A 12,072-nucleotide genomic window follows, 5' to 3' on the forward strand; every position below is an offset into this window, starting at 1 on the left:
AATCTCGATATACATTTGTCAAACATACACACACGCACACACACAGTGATCAGATTTTTTTCTGTCCGCCATCAGGTTTTCACCAGCCTGGAAGAGATAGTGATGCACCATAAGAAGAACCAGCTCTATTTGATTGACAGCAAGAGCCAGGCCAGGCACGCAGTCTATTTGTCTCACGCCGCACGCTGTTAACATCACATTTTACAGAATCAGATATGATCTTTATACTGAAAATGTTATCACACGTTACTGGACTACATGAAATTACATTACGCTGCATTAGGTACCCTTGCAGAGCTGCATATAAGGGGACATATTATGGAAAATTGACTTGCGGGACAAGTGATGAAGAAGTCTGCCACACAGTTTTGGAATCCATGTTTCGATTCTCGGCTCCAGCCTCCCTTTAGTGATGCATGAAAATATTCTTATTTAGCCAGGTCATTGGATTCTCGGGGCATTGAATCAATGGCATCTGGATTGTTCTGATTGTTTTAGAACCAGGCCATTTTACCACATTCTGTCAACTGAAGATGACATCACAGTTACTCATGGCTCAGGTACCACCCAATCATAGCTCAGCTTCAGAAAGCAGGTGAGCCAAGATTGGTCTAGTATTGCACCACTGAATTGTACACAAACAATAAGCCAATTTTCTACAATGTGTCCCCTTTCAAAAATAAGAAGTAATAAAAACACAATACAGACATAAATAAAGCACGTGTGTTACAATGAATTATGTCTTGACATGTCTTTTGAGTGTATTTCAAATCCTGTACCCAATTGCAGTAATTGCATAAAGCAATGATCTGACTTTCTAATCATTCCAATAATATACATTTTCTGCACTAAACACATCGTCTCCTGTTCCTCTCCTTTTTTTTTTTCATTTTTATCATGTGTAGGCTGAGTCCGGCTGGAAAAATAAGTAAGGTTAAATGACAAGTTTGACCTGATCCAAAGGCAGGCATACTTAGAAATAAACAGATTCAAGATAGAGAGTTTAGACAGCAAAGAGGTCAGGAAGGAAGACTGTAAACACACACACACACACACACACACACACACACACACACACTGATAAATCAGATGGAGTGGAAACATCATTAAATTATCCAGTCACATCCAGTAACGGCTAAGCAGCTGCTGCCATGTTATTTTCCTTTGCTTGTGTTTTAGAGGAGCAGAGCAACATAATGTCTCTTTAAATGAAACGCTTGTGAGTTGTGAGGTTGCTGCAGTGGCTGGTATAGCCTAATAATGAACACTGAATGGCTTCCTGGAGACGCTGCAATTTGGCAGCTGGGTGTGAGGCATTCTGCTGTGATGACGTGCTGTGTATTCCCCAGACCGGAGCTCAAGAACATCCTGTGATCATCATTGATAAGAACGGTACGGAATAATAAGGATGGATGTTTAACGACATTTCCTTGGTGGACCAGGACTCCAAATCAATTATTTTATTTTTATTATTACGATTTATGACTTGTTTTTAATTCTCAAAATAATTTTAATGAGATAGTAAAAGTTCTCTCAATGTTCTCAATTCCTGTTTTGAAGCCATTTTTCAGATTATTGTTACCCAGAGGAGTCATTATAGCCAGATCTAAAAACATCAGGAAAAACACTTCAGAGGTAAATGAAAAATAAAATATTTAAATTGATGGTGAAGTGCTGACTCAATGAGTGAAAATACAAATGATGCTTTTACTTCTCTATGGGGACTACCGGTCTGCTTACAAACAAGTATCCACTCGGCTAATCGCAACACTCACTGCCATCATAATAGTAAAAGTCGTACTGTGCATTGTACAGGAAGACAGAGTGATCAGTGGCTCATTTGCATAGGACAGAACCACTCCTCTCAAAACTAGGTGGTCGTAAGAGGATGTTGTGTACTGTCACCAGTACACCGCCTTTACCTCCACACAAAGACTGCAGTTAAACAAGTGTAAAATATGAAACATGCATGCAAAGTACAAATGTGAATCTGAACCATATCAGATGACTTGCTTCCATCTCTTAAAAAGATGACAGTACACTTAAACGTAACTTCCAGTAGTGGATCTTGAAACTTAAATAGTCAGGGCTACTCTTTGACTGGATCTGCATTGTTCACATCCTGTGAATCTGAGTCACTTCAGTGCACTAATTGTACCTCAAGTATTGTGACTTTCAAATGGAGTGGTATTTACAATTTAAAGGCAAGTAAACCCCTTAACCCTTGTAGGAAAAACAAGTTCACTCAAAATGAACACTTTTTGCAATGTATACAGTTTGAACAAAAAAATGGAAGCGTGGTAAATGAAAATACCCTCTTACTAATTGATGTGTCAAATGTGAATGGACGGACGGACAGACAGACAGTCAGATAGATGGTGACATAAACTCACACTAATTTTGATGTTACTTTATATGTATGAAGTTTTACCTTAAATAATCTGGTCACTACATTGCGGTTTTGTCTACCGCAGCAGGGATGGTCTGAAATGTAAACCCCTTGACAAATGACGGACGACTGTAAAATAATAATTATTATTATTAGGCATGTATGGTATGTCACCGTTTATTTATGTACCATAAACATTTGTTTTGAAAATGAAATTGAAAACCACACATTCGGTGGGGTACTCTCTGTCATGGCCCAGAATTTAATACACTCTAAAAATGTTGAATGACTAAACAACGCGTGTTCGTGAATCTGTTTGTGTGTTTGATTCAATGTTGGGGCTGACGAATTGAAAGTTGGAAGGTTGGGTTGAGGAGTAGACGACGGAGGAGGTCTACGGCGGAAGGATACAGCGGTACACGCACTACACCCCTAATCTTGCGTTGACAGCCGTGAGAAAAAATACTCTAGGTGTTCACTCCTCTCACGTCTTACATTGTCTCGACGTGGATTTTCATTTTTGGACTTCCCAGCACGCGCGTGTTTCTTCCGGGGGCACACCATGGTGCGGTTCCATGCGAATCTTGAGCGTTAACGTGGACTAATTTTCTTGGCGGAGGTGCGGCCGGTTTCATGACTGACTCTGGGGGGCTCTGAATGGGAGCAGCAGACGCTGCGTGAGAGTGAGATTCGACCGTCTCCCCCACTCTCTTCGTCTCCTATATATTCCACTTTTTAGGGGACGTTGTGAGCAGACACTTCAAAAGAGCACCTCCAAAACCTTTCTGGCTACCCCCCTTTCCCCCTTTCCTTTCTGCGAGGAGCCTTTTGGCGGAGAAACGTCTCGAAATGGCACAGATACTGCCTATACGATTCCAGGAACATCTGCAGGTAAGGCAAAAACGCTCCATAAAAACGAATCCCCTCCTCGCCTCCTCTTTGGGGCATTTCCTCGCCCTTGTGTCGGTACACATGCGGCACATGTCGCATTTAATTGGGAATGTGAAAACAGAGCTGCGGGCTGTTGCTCAATATAGCCACAGGCCTGGATTAGCCAAAGGATGACTTGGGAGAAATTGAACACTGTGCACTGTGCGGGTCGTCATTTTTTTACCTGCTGATACGTAAAAAAAAAAAAAAAAAAAAAAAAGTAACTGTCATGTAAACTGCAAGCGTCTACGCCAGTGCAGTCACTTGCGGTGTTTTGACACTTGCATTGCAGTGGAACCAGCTCAGCTGTTCTCCTAACTGAGACTGATGGTTCTAAATGGGCTTCCATATTGTCATGCCCTACAGCAGCATCCTTACTCGCTCTGGAACTTCAAAGCATTACTCTGTTTGAATCGCATTGTCATAAATTGTTAATTTTCTATAAAGTATAGGAGACAAATGATTCTCATAAAAAGTGTTGTATATAAGTTACATAACTGTACCAGAATATATTTTTGAAGCAAATGTTTAAAAAAAACGCACAGCTCCTAAAGATTAAAGGCAAACTGAACTATTATTAGGCAGTGATTCTTTCCACTCGTACCACCTTGTACGAGTATAGTACCCTCTTTGAGAATCACTTGGCTCATAGGATAGCGACTGAAATACAAAGTGAATGTGTAACTGCCTCTCAGTAGTGAAGTTCAGGATGAGAATCTTGCCCGTACGTGTAGTTTGCTTATTTCCTCCCACAATCCCAAAACATACTTCTCAGAGTAATTGACGACTCCAAATTAGGCGTGTCTAAACATTTTCTTTAGAGGGCCACATTCAGAAAAATCAAAGGATCCAAGGGCCACTTTGAATGCTTTGTTTTAAATGAGTGAATCAAGCAGTTGCAGATTGTTTAAATATTAGTGTTTAAAAAAAAACAATTCTACATGAACAGCTTTCTACAAGGCAAATGCTGCAGGGTTTTGCAAGATTTTGGTGTGTTCAGAGAACCTTTCTACATGAACAGCTTTCTACAAGGCAAATGGTGTAGGGTTTTGCAAGATTTTGGTGTGTTCAGAGAACCTGCAAACTAACAGAAAATATCTGCCCCTGCACTGTGCCATTTCTTCATTCAGAACCCAAACAGGAGCAATCTGTTTAAAACTGACCATTTTAGAGAGCTGTAACTTTGGGAAACATTCATGTGATGTGGTCGCAATTTGAAAACAGGAGCGATCTGTTTAAAGCTGACCATTTCAGAGAGCTTTGGGAAACATTCATGTGATGTGGTCGCAATTTGGATCCTAGTACGGAGCCGAACATGTAGGAAACAGTTTTTGCTTATCAAAATTAATTGTCTTTCTTCACCACAGTGTTCTGAAGTTAAATATTGTGACTTGTTTAATTGGAAATGGTTAATTAGCAAATCCCTACAGTATATAAAACTAATTTATTGGCAGCAATTGTCATATTTAGTATATGCTGTGGGACGCTTAAAAATATTTGGTGACTAGAAATGGCTAAAGACATTCTGTGACTATACTGTAAGATCCGTCGCCTAAAGCTCAGTCAGCTATGGTGAGCTAATGTGTTATAATAAATCACATAGACTCAAGCCGACATCAGACGACACCAATATAGCCCGATTTTGAGCCGACAGACAGGCCGCAGACAGACGTAGTGTCTTGTAGCCAAATTACGAGTTGTCTTGACACGTCATAGCCCATGTAGTGTGTTCATACTTTATTTTCTCTTTTTTTTTTTTTTTTTTTTTTTTTTTGCCGTTTCTTAACATGGAAACAAGGCACATGTACATACTGTCATGCCTCCATCGATATGACTGACAGCTGCTTGTCCTGCTTGTCAGCTCCCCGACAGACCTGCGTCGATTTACTAAGTCTTGACGTAAACACGCAACAACTGGGGCGGGGTCTGATTGTTGACGGACTTGTAGTGTGACATCTCGCCCGGTCCGAGACACAGAATGATGTTTATCTGTTACTCTGACAGCGTGACCATCGTGAGCGACAAAAAAAAAAAGTCGTGTAATTTGACAAGGTTTTAACATGGAGTATTGCAGTTGTTTGATTCCGTTTTGTGTTTGATTCATAGGTACCATTTTTATTTTTAAAGAGAACTCCGTGGTACACTGTTTATCTGTTACTCTGACAGCGTGACCATCGTGAGCGACAAAAAAAAGTCGTGTAATTTGACAAGGGTTTAACATGGAGTATTGCAGTTGTTTGATTCCGTTTTGTGTTTGATTCATAGGTACCATTTTTATTTTTAAAGAGAACTCCGTGGTACACGGGAACCAAGAACCCTTCTCTGTCCGGGTCAGACATGTGTTGTGCTGCTCTCCTGGCGAATGTCACACACACACACACACACACACACACACACACACACACACACACACACAAACTCGCCGACTTGTCTCGAATATGGTCAGTTTTGACTCATCTCGCTAGTTCACTTTTTCCCCCTGCATTTCTGCGGAATTGTGCTGATGCCTGTCCTGCTAGTATTGAGGTGTTTGTGCATTGCAACTTTTCTGAAAAAGATGTTTCCCCATCTAGTTGGTGATGCGCTCTTTTAACTTCCAAGAAGTGAAGTCTTTAGTTTGACACTTCAAGGATACAATACACAAGTGAGAACCGCTGTGGTCTTTCACTAAGTCATAATTATGGTCAATATTTGTATGAAAATGCTTCTAGGCCATAATAATGAAGCAATCAAATGTAAAACGGTCAGTATGGTATTGGGGCCATTGTTAAATGAAGGATCCATATACACATATGAACCGAATTGTATTTTGCCTTGTACAGTATAACTGCGGCTGCAGACGGTTGGATCAGGTTTGACACTGATAGGAGTTTGTATTCACAATTTGCAGCTCTTGTTTCCTGGAATATTTTGAGGCAGTTTTCCCATTGATTACAGCAACCGGTTGAGATCTTTGTTTCTGGAGCTGCCTGCAGAGTCTCAGCAAGTACATTTCAAGTTCAAGTCAACTTTATTGTCAAATGTGCTGCGGGTGCATACAGCACAGATGAAATTTCTTTCCTCGGGAGAGAGAGGAGCCGCTGTGGGTGCCCGCGCCGCCATCAAAGTCCTCTTGTTGTCTGGTTGAGAGGGAGGAAATTTCATCTGTGCTGTATGCACCCGCAGCACATTTGACAATAAAGTTGTACTTGACTTGACTTGAAAAGAACAGTTAACATAAAATGACAAAATAATACAACACAACACATTAAGACACAGACAGTCGTGCAATTGTTACCACTTTTTCTGCATACGCTTTGTTGTTTGAAGCAGTTATAGATGAAAGAGGAGCGAGAATCAAAGTGTTTCAAGGTCACTTCCTGTCATCATCTGACTGGGATCACCGGAGGGTGTTTAGCATTTTTATGCTCGCCACATATGGCGATTGGTTGTTAATTGCCATCTGTCGCTTTAATGAAGAAAATACCTAGAAACTCAGTCAATGCCCTTCTTTTTCTTTCTTTTTTTTTTTTTTTTGCTCAGGACCATATCATGTACACACACACACACACACACACACACACACACACACACACACATTTATATACCACCCCCATTGCCTGCATATGCCTAGAATTTGTCACGGGATCGGGTATTATTTACAAGAAAAATTAAGATACGCTAAAATTTGAAATGGTTACAACAGAAGACAAGATTTCTCCACAACGCAGCTCTTGGACAATACCTGGTCAGCAGTATTATACGGTCTTTCAGTTCATTTCCATACTGCCAGACCAAAATACAAGAGTCAGAAAAGGCTTAGTGTTCTTCGCTTGGCAGACTCCTTGAAAAAAAAGTCACAGAATGGCCCTTGAAGCAGTCTGGGGGTTAGAAAGTGGAATAAACTGACAGTTATCCGCTTGTCTGTGGAGGAACTATTTCTACCATGATGGCCCGTAGCAGCCCCTCTTCTTGCCGTCGTGCTGCCAGAAAAGTTTGTGACGTACCCCCTCCACCGCCCCTCGTCTGTAGCTTGTTGTTATGGTAACAGCAGGCAGTGAAATGGCCTTTCACAAGAAAAAGCACAGAACCCCCTCCTTCCCCTCTCTCCCCGCCTTCTTCTTCTGGCCAGCAGCCCCACTTTTGCCAGCCAAAGATCCTTTCTCCACCAAAGTATGACTGCCTACAGTGCTTGTAGGTTCCTCTATGTTCAATGATGCTTGGTGATGCAGGCGGTGCCTTGTGTGGCAATCGCAGGGTTATTAGTTGAAATGACTTTCAACTTTGTGTACTCCTGGGCTGAAGATGGTAAGCCAACTGCAAGAAATCCCGCTCTGGCACAGTCATACACCCCTGTGAACAAAGTTGTCTCCAGCAGACTGAAAAATGCTTGGAATTTCGAACCGGGAGACTTTGGGCCTCAAGTTGTTTAGTATTTTCTTTCCAGGCCTTTTATTTACTGTTCTTTCTGCTGTCTGGGTCAGAGTTCAAAGGTGTAACGTGGGCCCAGAACCACTGCACGGTCCGGTTCGATGTATTTTTTTTCTGGGCCGCGTTTAACAATGAGGGATAGATGTATTGTTTTAGTTTTGGAAGAACTGTCATCGGCAGCGGATCATTCTGTCTCATTTGCTTAATTGTGTTGTATAATACAGAGGGAAACGTCCAAGTCATCCTGCAGGTCACTTCCACAGCCACACTATTTGAACAATTCAGATTTTCTTTTCAGATTAGAATGGGGCCTCTTTTACATGTGGATATAAATCAGATATGCATCTGCAGTAGAAACAGTCCGTTGGCATCCGACCAATACATCATCAAAAGCCAAATCCGCTTCCCATGTGGGCAGGGGAGAGTGCTTGGGAGACTACCGGTACTGACATTTTTCTGTGAATCTGCAAAGTTGTTTAGAGTAACACTGTTACCGGACTTTATATTTAACCCCGCCCCTGAAACATAAAGCACATAGAGGATGTTTGTGGTGATAGTTGTAATTCAGCCACGGAGACGGTTCCTTTGCTACGGCCGCAATGACGTGACATCATCTTAAATCGATGTCTCCATGAAATGAGATCGAGGAGCATCCTCTCATTTCTCCAAAATATTTCTACCTCCTCTTACCTCTCCCCTCTGTCATTCCGGATTAGGGCCTCATATGTGATTAAGCCGTTAGGTTATAGTTGTACAGATTTGCCCCCATCTACGCAAACTGTATTTACTTTATATGCAATCACGTCGCGAGAATAACTCAACTCATTTCAGAATGACTGCAGTATATCTCATGTCTTCATTTAGCAAAAGTTTAGTGCGTCTGTCAACAACGGACCTATTTCCATGTTTGTTCAAACAACATGCCTGCCGACCGGTTGGATCTGTGATTGGCTGAATGCGCGTGACCCCGAGTTCACGTAAATAACGCTGGATGTATCCGTACAGTAGAGCGATGACTTTAGGCAACGATAAATCACTGCGGCCGTTAAACAGCGCATAACATCTGTGGAAGGCCTTGCTAACATGACAGCCAACTGAGGTTAATGTGGCTTTGCTACTTGGCTGTCTTTGCACAAAGTAGAAAACGGCCGCCGGCTCCAAACCGCCCGTGTCGATTTGAGTGAGACCCAAACCGACCTGGCGCTCTTGTGGTTGCTAAAACCACTCGGACGCATCTGGACTGATGGAACCGCAGCCCAGTGTCATTCTTTCGGATGTGATATACAGACCAGGTCAGCAAATGATATCAGGTTTTACTTCCTCAGGATGTGGCGGAAACGTTGATTTCATCATGCTTGTGTCTAACGGGCCACGCCTGTGAATGAACTGCGACGTTAAAGAGCGTCTGTGTCTTTCATTAAGCCATTCATACACTAATGTGGACTTGCGCCAGCGTCCTTGTCAGACATGATTATTTTCTTACTGAACAGTGAAACTCCTCTACAGCGAAATCATGTTTGCAGCAAGACATTTTTCACAACAGGGGACTTTTCACGATAGCAAATTTAATCTCAGATGTAAACACACACACACAAAACGTATATGTGTACTCTTTATTTTTATGCCAATAGTGCATAAGTATGAGCATATACTTATTTGACACTTCATATAGCGAGTGTAGAAAGAAAAAAACGGGAAAGAAATTGCGAGATTTACGATCAGCATTCACTTTCACTTACATCAATTTCTTGCATCATGTCTTTTACTCTGCTTCCTCCATCTTTCATTTTTATTACTTCTTTCCTGTCTTCAAGCATTAAAGCTTTTCTTTTCTTAACTCCTTGGTCTGCAAAGGTCCGTTTTGTAGCCATTTTAGCAATGCAACGTTCATGCTGCATCTGAAACTAACAATAACAAATACTTCCTGTACTACTGCGAATGTGTAAGTCACTGTGGTGTTTGCTGTTGCTGTTTCCGAGCTAAGCAGTAGGAGTCGCTGTAGGCTGAGGTTGGATTAGACTTTTGCGGAAGGCTTGTTTTCATTGTAGTGAATCTCGTTGCCATGCAAGGGCAGAGAAAAAGATTTCGTATTACGCAACAGGGGGGCAGAAAAGAGGCTTTAATGTATGAAGATTTTTTTCACACTAGCGGGTATTTTCGCACATGTAGGTTTCGTTGTAGAGGAGGAGTTTCGAAAGGTTGGCGAGTACAACATCAATCCTTCTCAGGTGATATTGCTCAAATGTTGTTTTTTTTTTTTTAAATCACTAAATAATACAAAATAAATAGCAATCATTGGTTATCAAAGAGGAATCACGAAAAATGGCTGTGCAATACACTTTAATGCAAAATAACGTTTTTGTGATTCTTTGTTTAATCGATGGATAGATCGGTAGAATAATCGATTATAAAAATATTCGATAGTGACAGCCGTAAATAGTAGAATAGTCGAATGCAAGAATATTTGATAGCTGCACCCCTACTTGTGTTCAATCCAACTCAAGTTGCCACTTTGGCAGAAAGGTTATACCATCCAAATGAATTATTTTCAACTTCTGCAATAAAAAAATTGTGCAATTTTCAGTTCTATCTCAGTTGTGTATGTTTCATCTGCTCATGCGTCCGAAAGCTACCGCAGCTTAGCGCATCCGCCCCAGTCTGTCCAATGACTCACCAGATACCGTCAATGCTGTGTCATCGCAAAGTTGTTCACCGTTTTGTTTTTTTGTAAATTTTTGCCTAAAGTATGTGGGTCTGGCAAATGAAGCTGCTGAAATGGGAAGGTCCAACATGTGTATGCATGTGTGAGGGTGTATCACTCGACTGGATGCAGTTTGTGCGGCACTTATGACTGGCTGCTGCAGCTGAGCTGTGATTTTCGGTCTCGAAGGAGTGGATGTGGTGGGTGGCGGGGGGTGTTTCTTGTGGTGAGTCACTCACTCCACCCTAAACCGTTTGGTTACCAAAGACCAGTTCTTACTGGAATTTAACACTCCAGCTTCCTTTCTTTCTCAGTGGTCCCCTTCAAGCACCCCACATCACTCTTTGCCTCCCTCCTCCACCCGCAGATAGTTTTGGCACTCCAAGGAAGATGCACCATATGGCTGTAATCCTCCCTCAGGTCTTCTCCTTGGCTTTTCAAAGGGCTTCTCGCTTGGACTCGCCCATGGTGCTCAGCGAAGCAGCCCTCTGTGATGTGATGGGGGACTTGTGTGTCTAACTTTCTGATTTGAAAACATTCTCGGAGTGGAAGTTACGGCAAAGGTCACCATTATTCTTTCCATCTTGAAATGATTGGTGTGGGCATGCATGTCACGGCCAAAATAACAATGGAGCACCACTGGTGGTGTAATCCAACTTGACAGTACCGTATTTTTTGCACTATAAGGTGCTTCGGATTATACGGCGCACCTTCAATAAATGGCCTATTTCAAAACTGTTTTAATTTTGAGGGCGCACTGCATTATAAGGCGCATAGAAGCTACACTAATGGCTGCGGTTGTGCTACGCATCCACTAGATGGTGCTATTACGGTTTTGCACTCGTCAAATTCGAAACCCATACACATAGAGTCAGACAAATTGAAATTGTCAGCTACTGTCCCATTCTCCCCTTACGAAAGAAAAATATATTGCAATATATTGGAAGATATCATGCAATACATTAAATAATATATTGTCATATATGAGATTTTATATTTATATTTTCTAACATACTTCAATATATGCATAGACCAAGGATGCCCATTACGTCGATCCTGATCGACCGGTAGATCTAGGACTTGTCCCAATTAGATCAGAAAGGTGTAGAGGAGAAAAAAAAAAACAAAACATTTGTGTGTCTTTGTACATGTTAGGAATATATTTTTTGTGTTAATGAACACTGCATGCCCTAATCATCCTATCAGTCTCATTTTCCCCAAAAAATATTTTAAAAATAAAATAAAATAAAGCAGGTAAATCTTTAACCTACGGTGGCGTGTGACCTACGTCAGCGGAAGTTGTTAGCGCTTAGCAGTCTGCAATTGTAGCTTGTGATCAGAGCTGTTGCGCTATATCTTTGATCATCATTATTCTCATTCAGAGTTTGCGTCGTGTACAATTCACCGAGGGCATGGGCAAAGAATAGGAATCTAGAGGGCTGAGTGAAGCACTTTAAAACGGTACGTGTGAGCTACGATAGTCAACAGGCTGCAAAAGTGCATCGCTTGCTTTCGTGTTTGGCTTCTCGTCATGGCGCGCGTGCGTGCAGGTGCGTGCGCGCTTGCACGCGTGTGCACGTGCGTGGTAAGGGGCGATCCCGGGAGGTTGGTCGAACGAAAAGTCGATCTTCGGTCCAAAAAG

The 12,072-nt window shown here is 41.8% G+C and overlaps 1 protein-coding gene across 5 annotated transcripts in view; it reads left to right on the forward strand.

Annotated features, from left to right (window-relative positions):
* Nucleotides 1-3,019: 3,019 nt before the first annotated feature.
* The window catches only part of cltcl1 (clathrin, heavy chain-like 1), a 32,373-nt gene continuing 23,320 nt past the window's right edge, over nucleotides 3,020-12,072 (forward strand). For 4 of the 5 annotated variants that reach the window (XM_019887815.1, XM_019887829.1, XM_019887823.1 and 1 more), the window contains exon 1: nucleotides 3,020-3,280. In XM_019887815.1, the coding sequence (XP_019743374.1) occupies nucleotides 3,239-3,280 (42 nt within the window). In that variant the 5' untranslated portion in view covers nucleotides 3,020-3,238. The remainder of the gene's footprint in view (nucleotides 3,281-12,072) is intronic. The other variant, XM_019887838.1, reaches the window with a different exon arrangement.

This window comes from Hippocampus comes, unplaced genomic scaffold, assembly GCF_001891065.2.
Source record: "Hippocampus comes isolate QL1 unplaced genomic scaffold, H_comes_QL1_v1.1 scaffold155, whole genome shotgun sequence".
NCBI classification, from domain to species: Eukaryota; Metazoa; Chordata; class Actinopteri; order Syngnathiformes; family Syngnathidae; genus Hippocampus; species Hippocampus comes.